At 43.0% G+C, this 18,986-nt stretch overlaps 1 protein-coding gene across 1 annotated transcript in view; it reads left to right on the forward strand.

Annotated features, from left to right (window-relative positions):
- The window catches only part of LOC100650325 (Krueppel-like factor 6), a 274,812-nt gene that overhangs the window by 241,886 nt on the left and 13,940 nt on the right, over positions 1-18,986 (forward strand). Inside the window, exons 2-5 of the mRNA XM_003396728.4 lie at positions 3,335-3,508; positions 3,643-3,888; positions 4,876-5,087; positions 5,696-5,922. Of these exons, the coding sequence (XP_003396776.1) occupies positions 3,335-3,508; positions 3,643-3,888; positions 4,876-5,087; positions 5,696-5,922 (859 nt within the window). The remainder of the gene's footprint in view (positions 1-3,334; positions 3,509-3,642; positions 3,889-4,875; positions 5,088-5,695; positions 5,923-18,986) is intronic.

The raw sequence follows: 18,986 nt of genomic DNA on the forward strand, positions 1-18,986 counted from the left end.
CGTATTTCACGGTCACGTATGCCTCAGACCATTGTCTGACTGCAAACCTCTGCATCACGTGTGAAAGTGTCACGTTGTGGATAAAGTTGAATAAAACTTTTTAAACATACCTGTTTGGCTTGGAATGCAGTAAAGTTTCGTAAGAAGATGGTCTGAATATTTGCTTAAAGTTTTATTGATTTTCATCGATATCTACTTTTGGTCGAATTCGTTCGATCAGCATGAAACAGCGTTATAATGGCCCAATGTCGATTAGTGGCGAGTCAAGTAACCGGGAGGAGGAACGATTCCGGAGTTGGTGATAAAATTCTTTTCCCAAGTTATATTAACGCCGTTACTCGCTTCCGCGAACTTCCTGGACGAACTTTAATCGTGAATAATGAAGGAGTCTGAGAATGATTATTTTTCTTGCCGAAGGGAGCAACGATATTAGACGGAGCCCTGTAACTTCGTCCTGTCGCCATTTTTCCCGCTTTCCGAAAAATCCCTACACGTCAACTTGACAAACTTCCATCTGGTTTAATTTCAACCCGAAGCAACGTGAATGCCATCCGGCCGATTAGTCTCCGAGCAAACTAGCCATCTTCTTAAATCTTCTTGAACTTTATTGAATTGTGCTATTACCCTGCTACAATTTAGGTACTGTCAACGCATTGACCATTATGGGAGTCACCAAATGCTATTAATCAGAACATACTCTGCTCTATCTCGTCTATAATTCTTAATCTTAATACAGGTATCAAATAAATGGTAAATAAACTTCATTAATACTGGATATTTCTCATCAGATTAAGAGATAATAACGAGTTGTTTTAATTGATTAACCGCGTGGACGTTTCTTGCAATTGACGTGCGCCGATTCGATGCTAATTTCGCCGAATGTCATTCGACAGCGATAATTCCATCGAACGTAACGAGATCAAGAGTCGGCTGGCCGGTAATTGTAACGGGACTACTATTTGTAATTCATCGGTTCCGCGTGTCAAATTTTACAATGCAGGCTTCTCATTATATTTACAACATGCGCGCGCAAGAGTAGCTCACCTCTTGCCCGTCAATTCGCTCCAGCAATTTATGGTCACGGCTCTCTCGGTATATACATGCAGATTCATAGAACGATTATTACCGTTGGCCATCAAAATGCAACGACGATGTTGCAACCGCGACCTGCGTGCCGTCTCTCCGCTTTAATTAGCGTTACAATGATCGGGAAATCCCCGGTATCATAGTGATCGGTCGGTACAGCGTGGATAATTACAGCGCGCCAACCTTCCCGCCCTTGTATCGTGACTGCAATTTCTGAATTTCCTCTGTGGCTCACGCTGCAAGGAAGAAAAACCGGTAATGGACGTTGTTCGCTGATTAATCGAATTTCCTGATTTTCGTGTACCACCAGGAACGAGAATTTCATTCGTCAGCGCGTGTCAAGCATTTCGAATGGTCAATCGGTGGTCGTAAATAGTCAGAGGGGCTCATAACGAAAATTATACTTTGTCAATTTTTGTCATGTCCGGTATTCTTAATACATTACAGATTCTTTTTACCTGTCAAATAACTAAATAAATAATTCATTGCTACGAGTCTTTGGTAAAATTATTCAAGATACGTAAAAGATAAAAAAGTGATAATCTGTGTATTATTAAGAAATTCGACAGTAATTGATCTAATAATAATAGTTTGACTATCGAGTTATCAAAACTCGGGGAAGAGTCAACGGTGTAAATTGCCGGAAAGAGAAGGGCCTGGTTCGATGCAGCTGGAATAAAATAGCTTCCAATCACCGTTTTCCCGCGTCTTTGTTACCATTATCGACTGGCCCTAAAGTGGGCTTATAGAAAAGAGGAATTATAGCACGGCGGCGATGCAGATAAGTGGTTTCATCCGTGAAACCGTCGGACAAAACCGTCGCCGTCGCTGCTAACCGTTAGCTGCGGTAATAAATTGGCAGAGAATGCCCGAAGGAAGACGCGGTCTGGTACACGGGGAACGGTTAGCAGTTATCGCGGTGCAGCCTGTGGCAAGTAAGGAGAGTAAAACGTCTCGCTTCGTGTCGACCGCATAATTCAACCGCTGTTGGAAGATCGCGTTGCCAATAATTAATACCCCTCGCTCGGTAATAGAGCAGCGTGAAAATCTCGCGACAGCGAAATACTCGGTGCCGTTTCCTTGCGTCTTCCTGGAATCGTCTTGAGCACGAGACTCGACTTCGAGGGCGGCTGAATAATTCTAGAGGAGAGAACACAACCACGCTGACAGCGGTTGTAATGAAAATTCACCTTGAAGATCAACGAAACTTTTATTAAAACCACCGAGCTTTAATATACAAAGGACATTCATCTTGAGCGTTGATAGAGTCCATCTATTTTGGTCTATTCTTCATTAGATCTTGAGCGTTTCTATTAAAATTTCCCGTCATCGAGGTCGCATGAATCATCTATTGCAACCTCGAGAATTCTTGGGAAATTTATTAAAATATTAAAACGGAAATGGGAGGGGGAGAGATCCATTAAAGTAACCGGACAAGCAGGACCTGAGGGGACAGAGGATTCGCGCAGAAGCAAGTCATCGGCGACGTAATCTCATTGCGGAGCATAGCTCGCGCACAATTCCTCATGCAGACCGAAGTAGCATAACTTTGCACTTCGTCTCCGAGGAATTGTAGGAAACTGGCACAGCCTACGGGGGAAGGAGAGAGAGAGAGAAAGCAGGCGGAGGGAGGGAAGTTCGGTAACTCGCGAGTAGCTGTTTCGACGACGATGAAGACGTCGATGTGTTTTCGCGTACACGACCGCTTGGCTGCTGCAGATAATTTTGCCGCTGTCTCGAGAAGTTCGCATCGCCGCAGGTGTTTGCTTCGCGATCGGATCGAAAGGTTTCGCCAGACTTCTGATACGTCCACGATGCTCAAAAGATAGTTTACATCACGTCTTCCACGATTTCGAACCGTGCGGTTTATCACGCCCTTCGTTAGAACCGCGTTCCTTTGTACACCGAATTTTAGGGAAAATTTACTGTTGTTGTCTGGCTGTTAATAATAATAACTTTATAATCCTTCTTTTTATTCAACATCGCGTAAGGTTATTTGTAATCTTCAATGTGTAATGAATTTCAGCCTTTATAATCATTATACAAGAAAAGGATTGTAGTAATAACCACAACTTTTTAATTTAGTTTGAAACATACACAGATATTAATGATCGTCATAAATAAACAAAGTAAATATATAGAAATATAGGCAGTCGAGGATTTGATTTCACAGTTATGTGCAACTATAGTAGATTAATCAAAGCTTTCGAGTATTTCAAAGTAACTAACTCCTGATGTATTATTCCAGACATGCTACGAGATGGAGAGGTACCTGAAGGACGAGCCGAAGCTGCAGTCGTACAAAAAGTTGCCCACAGAGTTAGATACGGCACCCTGGAACCTCTTCAGGGCGCCCCCTATCTCGTGGACAGCGTCCACCGGCACCACCAACGCACAATTCGAATCGCCAATCAAAATGGAGGTGAGTATCCGCGTCGAAGCCATAAAATACCTCCTCATAGGATCGTCCGCCAAGTTCCACTCGCTTCGAGTATGTCTGGAGCCACGTGTCAAAGTCGTTTCTTTCTTCTTAACCTCGGCGTTCGCGTGACACAGGTGACGACGTCGTCGGAAGACAGGGAAACGCTCTGTCTGGACGATATAAAGTTCAGTCCAGGCGATCACAACCACAACGGCCGCGATAGGGATCTCCTAGATCGGCACCTTGATTCCTTGTCGATGTCGTCATCGAGTTCGGCGTGTTCGGCACTGTCCTGGGATAGTTCACCCTCCGTTTCGTGCACGGCGTTTATTCTCAAGAAAGAACCCAGCGAGGACCTCGAAGAGGACGAGGAACACGAGGTGCGTCCCAACCGGATATGCATGCGAATCTTTCGAATTTTCTCTTCGCAATGATGTGTTCTTTTATCTTGAATTTATGACGTATGTATGTAGGCTATAGTTACAATGGATGCATTTTCTGGCGACTCAACGTTCTATTAAATTACTTAAAAAATCAATTATGCGAAGATCCCAGAAGAAAGATACGATAGGTCACTGTTTTTGTTTTTCGTATAAGAGCAAGCTTAGAATTCATTATCTTCTCTAATCAATTACATATTACTAAGGCTTTGAATCAAATAGGATCATTTTAACTATATTATTAACTATATATTAAATTCTACTTATGTATATTTCTTCGCCTGTATTCTTCGTATACACAGATTTTTGTGGCACTGGCTACCTCATTCCTCAGTTACTTCATTCATCAGAACGACAGTTCGTCAGAACATGCACCCACCGTAACCGCAGCATTATATGTCGCTTCTTTTGTTTTTCTTTTGTTCCATTTGCCAACGAGTTTCGACCATCGAGTTTTGAGCGAGGCGATTAATACGGCGCGAATGCCACGAAAGGAACGATCAAACGAAATTAATTATCGCGACTGGTGCGTATGCCGCGACAAGAACACCTGCGTTTACAGGTTCAGTTGTATCGCTCCCACCCTTTTTCGTGCAGTATCGTTCCGACGTATCGCGCGCACAATGCCCGTCAAATTTCAATTACCGTCAAACACCGGCTGTTATACAAATAACGATTCTTCCTATTTTCTACCGGCTATGTGAACCTGTGTAATTCGTGCACACGTGCATGCGGCATGCGTTTACGTACGCACAGCTATGTGTAATCCGTTTACGGGGTCATTTGGCACTGATCGATTCACGCGCGAGGCCGCGGTAACGATATCGATGTTCGATACCGTTTTAACCAGTTGCTTGCACTTTAATCAGAAGCCTCCACCCGTTGTCGTAATCCCGTTGCGTAATGAATTATGTTACCCGGCACCAGGAAATCGAGGAGGAAGAGGATAGCGGCTGCGAAAGCGAAGGTCAAATCCTGACACCACCGTCGAGCCCGGGCTCGGGTCAAGGTCATTCCAACTCCAGTCACTCGTCGAGCGGGAGTTCGATGCTCGATGTGCAGAACCTCAACCTTCATGGGACGGGCGGCAGGAGCGCCATCGTCAGGGTTACCACCAGCAACGCGCAGGGTGTCGCAAGGTAACTGATTTTTCACTAAAAATTTTTGCAATTTACCACGAACTTTGAAAGATATTTAGAATTAAGATTATGAATTAAGGATAATAATTATGGAGGAAGGTAGATAGAAGAGGATAATTAAGGATAACGAAGGTAGAACATTTTGTAGAGCAACGAAGTTGTTTAATTTCGAGTTACTTTTACATCGACGAAATTTTCTTGGAAGATTGGCCGAATGATTAACGACAGTTCTATACGAATTCGCCAACTTTTTCTATTTCGTCGAAACGTATAAGCTCGTCTTGGTTGATGATGCATCGTAAAACCGCGCGGCAAGTAAATAAAGAGGCAGCCTTTTAGCATTTACATGAATTTCGATAATATGTAAATCCTGGAAATCGATGACCTGGAAACTATACCTTCGCTACAATTTCTATTTTCACAAATTCCACTATCGGTGCTAGCCACATCAAACAAATTCTAGAAAATATCCGTTAAAATAACCGAGTCATCAAACAGGATCGGTAGCACGCAAAATCCTCGAATAAAAAGTTCGAGACAGTTTTATGGTCAATTTAAACTTGAGCTGCAAGAAGCATGGTTCTGATATGACTCTGTTTTTCTTACAGACTGATCTCCGTCACAGCGAATGGTTACCCCGCAGTTGCTGGCACGCAACATGCACACGCAGGGACAACTGCAGCTGCGAGCACCGTAGCTAACAGGCACCACGCGAGGAGCCACGAGCACAGTCCACCTGATACGAAGCGCAGGATACACAAATGCCAATTTCCGGGTTGCAAGAAGGTATACACCAAGAGCTCGCATCTGAAAGCCCATCAGAGGACGCACACAGGTGAGTGATCCTATCTAACCGCGTTTTTCACGGCACCTACCAGTTGCGATCGATCGATTAGTTTGCGATTAGAGTCGAAGAGAGAGGTTTAATGGGGCAAAAAGTTTGACCGGAACAGAGCGATCGATGGGGTCGAGTATTGCGCTGGAAACAGAGCGTTCAGACTTCGATTAACATTCCCTCGAGAGTTTCTTTGAGAGATGGTTTTAACTTTCCTTTCGTCTGTATTTACCTACCAAGCTGTTATTAGCGAATGAAGAATTATAGAAGAATTCTTGAAACGAATACCGTTAGATTATTCTCTTTCGTGTCACTTTGTAGTATTTGTACTATCGGTTGAATGATAGAGCTTGCGATAATGATCGAATGTAGTCACTGGTCATCGAATTAGAAACATATGTAAAAGTTTCATTTTTGACGCTCTATCACAAATGACAGAGTTTCTTCCATCAAAAGATATTTAATAGTCATACAAATGATTCGATTTCTATTGCCACTGAAAATGCTTAGAATCCATTCAAATCACACGTGCACTCATCCCAGATCATTTAACATTGTCATAATGAAAACATAAATTACACAGCACTCCATTGCGCGTTAGAAAGTACATAATCAAGGCAAATGGAAGAAAACACAAAGTGTTAAGACGTGTATAACACTTAATACATTTCGCTATTATAGAGTTCATTCGTTCCTTTCAGTTTGACAAAAAAGAAAATGAAAAATGTTGGAAAGTTTTTAGCGATTCTAATTCGATGACCAGGCAGCGTAAAGTATTCCTTCGGTTCTTACGAACATTCATCACGCTTTCTGTAATTAAGGTGACGCGCGTTACCAATTATCAAATGTACCGATGCTGGCCATTAATAAACGTTACAGAACGCGTCTGTCTCTGTACGATACCGTGCGGTAGCTCGATAATTTTGCGCGTTTCACGCGACACCGCGCGCCCTTTCTTCGCGATTCAGTTAATCGTTAGTCACGCGATTATCCCTGGCGTCTGACGGTGGGGAACGGACGGGAAACAATCGCGGACGTATCTCGGTGAGCAACCAGGGATAAATTCCCCGACGCGTTCCCTGTCTCCCTTATCGCGGTAAATAACAATGCATAATTAATTACGAAGCCGAATTAAGGGAGCCTGTTCGGCTTGTACGACGGCTCTGGGGTACTCGAATCGTGTACGCAAACCGGATGAATGCGAGGCCCATGTGCGCGAAGCCGGATGATACATGTTTAATACCATCGAACCAGCCTACCCGTGTATTTTCTTCGATCGATAGAGAGAATAACCGTTCTTTGCATTTCGCGGTACAACTTAAATTACGCTTATCTCCTAATGAGAATGTAACAAGGCGGCTTGCTTCGCGGCAAAGATTTTCGTTTAATCGGATTTTGATATAGCTATCGCGATTATTTATCGTACGAGATATTCGAGTGAAAAGATGGTTTTCAGAAATTGGATATGATTTTTTAGTTATGATAAAATGTAAACAAGGAAACTCGTTCTACGCTTTTGGTTTTCTACGATCCCTCTTTTAAAATTTATTCAAAATCAAATACTTAATACCCTGAACTAATAATTTACTACCCTGAACCATCTTTATTCCATCTTGTTTACCATCTTGTTTATTTAGGCATACTAAATATGCAAAGATAATTCTCGAAAAAGTACGCTTCTCCGTTTCATCTAGACATTCATCACGAGAAAACGAACGAAACATGTGAGACATGAATAATCTTCCAACATCCCCGTCACTTCGATAAGTTGCGTCACTTTGTGCGAGGAACTGACCGAACACGTTATTATCATGCAGATACCGCTTCTCTCTTCTTCGTCTCGCGGTTATTCCCCGTTGGTTGCGGCAGCAGGTGATGGCGGAGAACTGTAATTAACGAGGATTCTCCTCTTTCTCGTTCCGCTTGCAACCCCCTTCATCCCTTCTCTTTTCATGCTTTTTGTCTCTTTACGCTTCAAATCCCTTCGGCGGGAGCAGATACGCGTTCAGGTGTACACGCGCGTAATTATCTGCGTACGTTGATTCCACGTCTACAAAATCACTCTTGGTGTTCTTACATATACATATGTAGAAGCATTATTTTTTTGCGTTCCTGATGACGGGAGTGCAAGTGCAGTACTAAATTGCAACAGTATCGCATTGTTCGTTTGCACTAGACTTTAAACTCGTTGGTCTGGCCAGTTCAGTTCACATTCTACTTACGTTTCATTTCTACCTCTAATGCTCTGTAAAATGTTTCGTTTTGAAATGCCACTCAAATTACCATGTTCCGAATTTCAAAATGTAGTTTGACGTGAAACGCAAGTCGAATTGATCGAATTCGATTCGATGTAAATTCTTCAACGGTAAAATACATCGTTGACCTGGCGGGTAGCCGTCAAATATTTAATCACGCGATTCATTTCACATGCATCGTGTCTTTCATAAATTTATCTGAAAATCCGCTCCATCATTACATCGGATCCCGGCGTGTTTCGCCGCGAGCACACGCGCCCTCGTTCCCGTAATATTGTACGTACAAGTGATTAAACGTGTATACGCGTCCACATATATTTACGCACGTGAATAGTTACACGTGTGCGCACGGCCGCCTTCATATGTGTTTATTTACCTATCCGCGTGTGCACATCTGCATCCATACACGTTGCTTCGTGTCTACAGGAAAGCGCACAGATGTGTAATTTCAGCCTCTGTATTAGGGAGGATGAGCTTAGCGAGAGTATTCCTAGAGAAGCGAATAGGTATGGGACAGGTTGATGGAAGAAGAGAATTACAGAGAAACAGGAACAAAAGCAGAAGGGGAAACGCTAGAGCAGTACAAGGTGAACGCGAACCAAGGTGCAAGAATTTGGATCTGTACAGTATACTTCTATGCAACCATTTCTATTCGAATCATCCTAAATACAATTACACAGTGATAAAAAAAAAAGTATTGCCACCGAGTAGTTTTCCTCTAAAATCTCGTGTATACTTCAGTCACCTCGTTTATAAATTTCTACAAGTTTTTAACGAACATCTGTCGATAACTTCGTTCATCGCTTGTTTAGAAAGCTAAAACAAGTAAATAGGAAATGAATAAAAGCAGAGTAATGAATAGCAAGACCAAGAAAATAAGAAAACAGAAAGAACTAGCGAAAAGTAGCGAGAAGGGAATAGATAGGTGGAAAGAACGGGGCGAAAAGGGAAAGAAATAGAAATAAAAGGGAAGAGACAGGCAGAGGGTGAGGGGGTTGGCAATAAGAGAGAGGTTGGCTGGGATACCTTCATCCTGCAGCGTGGCAGGTACGTCGGGATTGCTTCTCGCGGATCGTTAAGCAGAACTGCTAACTACGGGATTATGCATACTGTGGGGCCCCGTCCCGCAATTATGACTCTGTTATGAATTCGTCCTGACGCAAGGATCTCCCTTCGTGCTTGGAACGCGCTGCACCAGACGATGTCTGCGCACGTATCGTACTACGGTCGAACGTTTATTTCGCTGAAAACGTTGGTCGGGGAGAACTGGCTGAAAAGGACGCCACGCGTGTCCTGCCCCCTAGCCGGCTATTACCTCCGTCGTAATTGGTTTCCCGGTGACGGATGTTCCCGCTGACGGATCCCCGGGATTTTCCAGTTAATCGTTCGCCCCGCGGACTCGTGTAACGCTTCGACGTTCACAGGGTTTCGCTTAATCCAATCCGATATTGTTTCCTTTTCGAGTAACCAGTTTTCGATGTCCCATTGTGTTTGCTAGTCCGTCTGCTGTACACGATTGTGCCGAGCACAGGTTCTTGATAGAATATACTTTTAGCGTTTTTGTTATGTCGTTCTATAAGTAGCTGTTTTTCTGAAAGCAGAAATTTATTTTATTCGGTTTTCGTACTTTCAAAGCTAAATAAATATCTGTTTTATCTCCGAAATATAATAACGTGTACTTTGCTCTGTATATTTTATATGTTTTTGCATAGTATATAATCCTTTAGAGTTTTGCATCTTTGAACTCTCCGTAAATATATAAACATCTATATAAGCAGTTTATCAGTTTTGTAAAAGAGGAGTAGAAAAGCTGGTATAAGAATAACAAGCAATTTGCGGAAATATCCAGATAGATGTTTATTTTCAACAAGCAATCCCTACCGAGAAGAATCTTATTACTTATGAAAATAGTTCAATATTTTAGACACTTCAACCACCGTTCTTTTATTTCTCGAATCAAATTTTATCATCGAAATCAAGTACGAACCTTCAATGCTAGGCACGTGTATGGTTATCCACCGTCGATGGTGCCTTCTCAGATTCCAACGAATTCGAAGAGACGAGGATAGAAAGAGAGAAGAAAAGGTAGTGCTGGTAAGAGACGCAAACGAAAAAGTTGGCTGAAGGCGGGCGGAGAAAAGTCCGCGAGCAACTTTCTTCCAGAGATGGAAATACCGGTATACTTTGATCTCGGTCGGCGAATCTAATTACTGCCGGCTTGGAAGGAGCGTTCGCGAGGACCGGGACGCGAAACGAGGCGAATCGTCGAATCACGGAGTACGGGCGATCGTGTGGCCGAGTCAACATGAAGGCTCGTTACGAATTCCATCGGCGAACTTTCCTTTCGAGGATCTTTCGGCATGTAGATATCCGCCGGGCCAGCAGGAGGTCGTTCATCCCTGACCCAGCTCTCCTTGGGATCTCCCTCTCACTACGTTTCAAGACTCTCGTCTTAACGACGAATCGATCCGATTAGACGATTTAACAGTCAAAGCCATCGTCCAGGGTCCTGTTAATTCCCTTCTAACGAGCCGATAAGATGTTAACTCTAAACAGCGGAGCCAAGTTGATGAGATCGACCGCGGTGTTATGGTCTCGCTGTGAAGCACAGGTTTTCTCCAACTCCGATTTCGTCGTTCACGATATATATCGCGGAATGGAAACGTTGTATTTTTGTTTTCGACGTTTTGTTTCATTCAGTTGGCGAAATGGAATAGGCACACACCGATTGCATCAACGTCGAGATGGATTTGTCGAGACGTTTAACGGGACACGATTGTTCGAACGAAAAGTATTGCCAGGAGAGCGTTAAACATTTTCGAGGAAACAGGATTTGTTCCTTGTTTATCCACTTTGCCCGTCAATATCGCGTTTCAGTGATTTCTCCGTTTTTACGCTGGCAAAGCCTTTCTATACGATTTCCTCGTGGGAATCGAGGAACTATCGATCCGATGGTCCAACCAGTCTCCCAGCAACTATACGCCCGAAGAAGAAGACGAAGATGGAAAAGAAGAAGGGAAAAAGAGAGAGATTTCCAATTACAGAGACTTTCTGTTCCGGAATTCCATTCCAAACACCATTGTTCTCGCGTCTCGAGCTGTGGACAGGACTTTGATCCCTCTACGGAGTCCAATCGTTTCGTTGGAAACTTTTCGCAATCGTTCCCTTAGTGCTCGTTGATGGAATGTCAATATATTTGGAAAATTAAGGAACGACAGATTCGTTATCCCGTGGATTTGTCCGGCATTGATCGAACGTCCTCGCGTCGAATTCATAGGAAAAGAAAAATCAAAGAGACGGGAAACTCTATACGTTCAAACCACTTCGATCGTCTCACTGAATTTTTAATAAACTTCGACAAAGGTCTTGACGAAAATATTTTTACGTTATCATCGCGTTTTCGCGAATTATTTCCAAGATGAGTCGTATTATAATAACGTCATTCGCGTCTCATCGATCTCTCCTGATCGATTTCGCGGAACCAATAACCAGTTTCGATCATCTCGTTTTTAATTACAACTTCGTGCAACAACTCGATGATCGAGTACACGGTTTTCCTCGATCGTCGGATATCGGTCAAAGTAACGTACTGATTGTCGTTCGAGCGAATAATATTACGTAGCGAGAGGCAACAGCCGCAAATAGGTCAGCCAAGGCGCGATAATTTACGCCTTAGAAATAGAATGGCGTTCGAACGCGCTTAAATCAAACGAAGGATGAGGAAAATAATAAAAGGCTGCAGAGAGTGCGACCGATACACACAGGCCCTGGAAAATTATTTATCGCTACGTGGCTGCTCGCGATGCGTTCTAGCCATTCGGAAGAGGCTGTTCTGCACATTACCAGAGCGTTTCCTCTTTGCATTCACCGCGAGGGATGTATTGAAACCTTTCAAATTTCGCGTCGAGTCCGTGGCTATTGTTCCCACGCGAAAAATAAGGAAATCACGGCCCGATAATTTATCGACCTAGCGAGGGGTCCAAAACGCGTTATTCTGTTCGAAAACAAACAACGCGAAGAGTTATTGCGTTATCGGGCCTGGGATTTGGAAATCAACTTCTCCAGTCGTTTCCAAGCTCGCTCTTGAACGCCGCGGTTGTTCGTTTCTGGCTCTCGTTCGAAAGGATTCTGACTACGAAATTTAGTCGATGTGAACGCCGCGTATGCTCCTCTGTGTCGAATCAAAAGTAAATTTCAGGTGAAAAGGACTCAAGGTATTAAATTGCTTCATAATCGTTTATTCTGTCATTTTTGCTTTCCCCAAATTCTTGTTATAATATGAAATATCCGATGACACGCAGAATGAGCAAACTAAAATGATTGATTTTTGTATGTTTATTATTTCGTCTGATTAAATTATTCTGAAATTATTATCTGCATGAGCTGTTTACAAGTGAACGTTATTTACCTAACTAAACAAAATAAAATATGGTGAGCGTACTTAAAATGTTTTAGCTCTCTAAAATAAGACAAAACTGGCGTTTCTCTGCAATCAAATCGATCGACTTTAATCCAATAATTTTCAGCCGTGAGCCTCCCAAAGCAACATTACATCAGTCAAGATGCTCGAAAGTTTTCTTTCTGCAATATAAATGGCCACTCGGGGAAACGAGAAATCCCGTCGGCTTCGGAATAAATCTTCGTTCCCTACTTGAGTATAATCCAAAATTTCTCCACACGTCGATATGAGAGGGGTGGTCCCGCATTATTATCAGGAATTTCAGGCCACGACACATTGGCCTGTACACAGTAATACGATTTGTAAATAATAGCGGGAGAAACCGAAGTCGGGCCACTGGTTTCCCACCCTTTTCGCGTATTTCTGCCTTTAGGCGAATGTATTCGCAGAATTGAAAGCGTCTACTCTTACGCTTAAACCTCAAACACGAAGCCTCTCGCGTATTTTCCTCGATACACGTCGATTGATCGTGGCGTGGGTCGATCTTTGTTTCCACCGTTGCTTGCTTCGTTCGTTGTTTGAACGATAGAATGCGATAGAATTATTTGAATCAAAAAGATATTTGAATGCAGCTAAATAATTTGCCTTGTAATTCACCAAATTCGATTACGAACAATTTTTAGATGATCTACATTTGAAAATAGATTGCTCACTTAAAGACTAATGGTATCCATAATATACAACAAGTTTGATTATTCCGTGCAATGTTTAAGATTTTAAGATGTTGAAGATTAGGTGATGCAAATAACTCTATTTATTATATTTCAAACGATATAAGAGTCAATAGGAAGTTTTGAGAGGCGATTTTGCAGAAGAGAGATTCCTCGGTAAGACTAGGTGGTTTGTAGAAACTAATTAGCAGCTTGCCGAATCTCGAGTCTTCGGCGTTAAGTGCGATTTAACCCGGACCTAACCTCGAAGCCTGTGTGTTTTACCCTGGGCGATTCTGATCAGTTCAGACTAGACACAACTCTATAGCTCCTCCTTTAAGTGTTCAGCGCTAAGCTGTCTAACTTGCTCACCGCGGCAAAGCGGCTGGAAACTCTTAAACCTGAAGCTTTTGTCGTGCATCAATTCCCAAATGATACTCTGATTAATTCACTGCTCGATTATTCGCATTCCCACGCGCGTACCTGCAACCGGGGCAATCGGTGAATACTTAAAATTCTTATCAACGGCTGCTGCATTATTCCCGAAATAATCTTCCCGACCCTTGTATTATTTACAGGAAAGTTCGTTCGGTTGTGGATTATACCTTACACACCTCCACTCATAAGTATTAGAATATTTTTAGAAAATGAAGTGGGTCTCAAATAGGCGTTATTATCGAAACCTTTGAGAATTATTATCTCGTTTAAAATCTTAGGCGAAGAAGCTTAACTTTATGGTAAGATTAAATTCTTGCATGAATGCAAAATGCTGATCGATTATCGCTTCCTTGGTAATTTGGACCAATTATCACATCTTGCGTAAAATCAGAATATGTTCTGATACTATGTAATGAACAAGGGCGTACATGTATGCATGTAACCCTCTCTTGCTCTGTCTTGCGTGGATACGCGTGTGCACATGCATACATACACGTGAGACACGGGTGATCTTCGTGTACGTACATATCGATTCGTACCTCGGGCACTGTTCGAAATACGTTCGAAACACGCAGCGAAGTTAGAAGCCGCCGCCGTCCCTCGTCCGCCACTGCCGATCCCCGGTACCCTGGCACCGCAAACAATTGGAAACGTCGTCAAAGTTCTCGCTACAGTTGACAGCGAAACCGCAGTTCACAACACGAGGAACGTGCTATCTCTAACCGTAGTCGATACCGCTGGGACGGAAACAGGCAGCCAAGAACCCGGGTGTACTCGCACACATCGTCGCACACTACCGGGAAAACCACGCGCCCTGTCATCGATCTTCAACGATCGACCGTTTCAACTTTCCGTTACAACTTACTCCGAGACGCTAAGAAGTTTTACGCGTGTGACGTTTCGCACCGAATCTCTTATTCGACTCTATGATTAATTAGAGAGAATACTTTCATCTTTGAAATAACTAAATTTAATGTTACAGGGTAGGAAATAGTAGCTGGTTGTAGTAGATCGCATGTAGCTTTTAGTTTGTGTTTTTGGAAAGTCCGAATTTTTGGTGCGCTGCATTGTGGAATTATTGCCAGTAGAATAGGCCAGTTATAGTGACGCACGTTGTTGTGATAAAACAACATTTTTGGAAAATATTTCTTTCCAAAGGGAAAATGGTTGGTTATATATAAATAGAAAGAATGTTTGGCTTTGTAGTAGTTTCATAAAATTCAACACGATAAGACTTCTGCTTTTGGTTGCTATCTACGAAATACAAGTAGAATATTCCGTATATGCTCAGACACGCTGCATTTACAGAAGATCAAATCCTTCTTAAGTATGTTACAACCTGCGACTTTTCCTGTTATTTCTGACGTAAATCCTGTCCACGAAATGTCGCGAACACTTTGCCTTACACAAATTTATGAAATTATTTCTCGAAACATAAACAACGCGAAGTGCATAATTAGAAAGTCGAAGGATGCTGAGTGAGTAAAAGTTCCGCGTGTAAGTTAGTTCTTTACGGAAGTACTTCTTTCTTTCCCTCGAAACACGTGATTTTATCCCCATTCTTCTTTTGGGATCCTGCTTTATATCCGCCGAAACGTTTCCGTTTCCGAAATAAATGCTGCGACCTTCCGAAACAAACACCTCATACGCTTCTCTTTCGGGGCGTACGATATTTCTTTACGGGAAATCCCGTTTCATTTTTCATTTCTATCGTGCTTCATCCTATTTTAGTATACGACCGCGCGCCGCAGTGCCGCCGTCCCGGCGCAAAATTTGTCCCTCGAAAAAGCAACGACTTGCCAACCCGATTCCCTAGCAAAATTTTCCTGAACCGCCCCTGTCTAGGGGTAGGGTTTGACAACGTCGTTTCTCAAGTGGAACGGCGGGAAAAAATATAAAACATCGTACCCGGGAACCCTTCGTATCGTGCGAACGTAAATTCAGCACCACCGCGAACAATCTATCAAGCAACCTTACAAGACAGTCTCTTGCAATTCCAGCTAAACGTATTCCAAAACGTGACGAGTTTTATTAATCCTTACGGAAAGAACGTTGGATATGCCGTTCCGTTATTCGTTAAATATTCTTCGATATTCGTGGATCAATGGAAAAATTTATTACAGTTCGAAGGGTCTACGAACTTTGATTAAAATACCGATAGAAGATTGTATCGTCCGGTTGTAAAATTGTCACACGATCGTAACGGTAGGAATAGCGTCCTTTAAAACCAGCTAAATGCGGAAAAATAAAAAAGAGTTGTACAGCGTCCGCTACAATGGCTCTCGTAGAACAATGTAGAATCTTCTTTTGTGGTTTGCGAAGTTTCGCCCTTTGTTACGCGGACTGGAAATTTTTCGCGCGGTTCGTAATATTTTGCTCGAATTCTTCTTTTCTATTTCCTCTTTTCTTCTCCTTTTTTTTTTGTTTCACAATTCACCTTTTCTCCCTTAAACGATCAACCGGCTTTACTTTATCGAATTTTTGTCGCGCACAATCTTGAAAGGAGTTAAATTTAACGAGACAGTCCTCAGGGTCGAGTAATTTTCACGATCCTTTCTTCGTATTAATACAACGCTGAAACGGCGGGGGGTTAAACGTTCGCAGCTGTAGAAAATCATGTCTCGCTTTGTGGGACGCGCAATTCTTCGCAGGAAGAAAGCTGTTACCGCTTTACAGTCTACGATATTTCTACGAAAGAAAATGAAGAAAATCCGGCTCTCCGCCGTTCCGACTTCCGCGCAAGTGGAACGGATCAAGATTTTTTCGAACGCCGATCCTCGATTTTTGCTTCGTTGGAAATTGAAGTGCTCCGCTTCGCGAAGGAAATTAAATTTTTTCTCAATTTTTTATCGTATTTAACTCGGAGTATTATGTCTGTTTGGTTATGGAGCTTTAATAAAAAAAAAAAAAAAAAAGAAAAGAAAAGAAAGAAATGGTAGACTTTTAATGGAGGATACATACAGATCGAGGTTAATTAAATTTTCATTTCCGTCGACACGTAATTTTAGAAAATATTCGCTCGCCAAATTTTCATCGTAATTTGACATTTTCCATCGACACGCGTGACGAAAGAAATATCGTATCTCTTCCCGGAAAGTGTAACGTAAAACCACTTCGCGAAAGCTTGCGATACTAACGTTCAACGAAATTTTACTTTGCGACCTGCGTTTACTGACTAGCAGCGATTTACTGGCAATCAAATCGTGAAGGAAAACTTCGCAGATATTTCCATGTTATAAATTTCATGCATCGTCGAGAATCATTCAAATTTTCACGATCGAAATTCGCAATTCACATTTGAAGTCCGTGAAGAATTTCAAGAAAAATACAGGACACGGTCAAAGCAGTAACTATAAATATTTATTTAAATATAAATAAATATAAACAAATATCTTTCAGTATTCTCCAGCCATCTCTCAACTTCCTGTACATGAAAGAATTTCAATGCTGTCAGGAAAAATTCTCTCCGCGAACATGAATAAAGTTATTCCCAGATTCCTGATCGATCTTCTCTGTCAGGATATCGCCGCTGGTTCGTCTGAATATCCTATGCTGGACAACCAGAATCTCTAGCACGTCGAAACTGTAAAAAATTTTACTTCCATCGACCTGGCGGATTCTCGTCTCTCAGAATCTCTCGATGGTGCACGCGCGCACACTAGAAACGAGAAAGAAAAAGAATCTTCCACGTCCACCGATCTGTCATGCGGATCCACGAAACGTCCTTCGGTATTAGGCGCGTTTCTCTCGTCGAAACGTTTCTCGCGCGGAACGTGTTCGGATGTAAAGGACAGAGGACAGGAAAGAAATAGAAAGAAAGGGAGTAGAAGAGAGACAGGACTAGGGATGGAATCCTTGGTCATAAATTCCGGTTGTCCTATCCCTGGGCGACATGACGGAAGGTAGCCTATACATCGTCGCCGACGACGGACTTAATAAAATGCAAAGACGACGAACACACATTGCCAGGGACGGTCTGACATATCGACGCAATACCGACCCACTCAGACCTCTCGAGGAACGTCAGATGGAGGGAAGGACATAGAAAAATCGTTTCTACGCCGAACGGGACGAACGTCATCGAGGACTACGTGAAACCAGCCACTTCTAGCTTTCCCCACCGCCGCGACTGTCCTCGCATCCCTCTTCCTCTATCATGTTCTATTTGTACCGGGTCTGGTTTGTATGGAATATACGCGGAATTTATGGATGATGTGCATAAAACGCAGTTAGGGCGGTGAACGAGAATTCGTTATAATGGTAAGTGCGTTGGGAAGTTTCTTCCCATTCTCCATGGGTCACATGGATTTTATAAAAATCGCTCGAAGAATATCGAACGAGCGTTATTCGAAGCATCAGTATCTCGAAACGCCTGCGAAACCATCGAAGCGTTTTAACTTATTGTTAATAAAACCTTAATCCTATTTTTCCCCGACATCCGAGGGCTCGGGTAACGGACGACTATGCGACCAAGGGAAACACTACCCTCGGTACCATCGAACAATAACAGCATCCCTCCTTCGGAGAGCAGGAAGAAATTACCCAATCTCCCGAACTGTGCACGCACATCAACAAAGGAGATAAACAGACGACTGATACTCGTACGGAACAAAGCTGGTGATATGGGATAGGGGGTTGCGCGGAGCTGACGTATCGCGTCGTTTAGCAACGTTCGTTACGGGCTCGAAACGAGCGCAGAACAGGGGCGGGACGTCGAGAGGGTAGAGCAGGTTAACACTTTAAGCCGTCCTGTTTAATATGGCTTTATTACGTAGGTGGTAACGAACCGCCGGGAGGCCATTATGCGGCGATAAAATGCGCAATGCACGATGCACCTACACATCGTTCCGCCCCGTCCACCTGGCGCGCGTCTCCGCCGCGGCCGTGACACGCACACTCACACGCGTCCAAGTTGACTGACCCGCACACGCTTCTGTTCCACGCATAATACACACGCGCGTGTCTCTCGCGGGCGACACACACTGACTGCGGTCGTTCGCCACGTTACGCAGTCACCATGGTTACTCGAAATTCAATTTGCCTTTTCGATGGAGCCTATGCACGCACGCGACACGTCGCACGTTGATTTTTTCCTGCTTTTTCTCCCTTTCTTTTTTTGCCTTCTCTCTTTATTTGTTTTTCGTTCTTCCTCTGCTTTTTCCTTCTCTCTTCCCCCTTTTTTTTTGGTTCGTTTAATTGCACGTGTAATGGTCCCGTTGATTTTTTCTGTAATTCTGTTCGCGGCCGGGGATTTTAGGTTAT

The sequence above is a fragment of the Bombus terrestris genome, chromosome 7 (assembly GCF_910591885.1).
Source record: "Bombus terrestris chromosome 7, iyBomTerr1.2, whole genome shotgun sequence".
NCBI classification, from domain to species: Eukaryota; Metazoa; Arthropoda; class Insecta; order Hymenoptera; family Apidae; genus Bombus; species Bombus terrestris.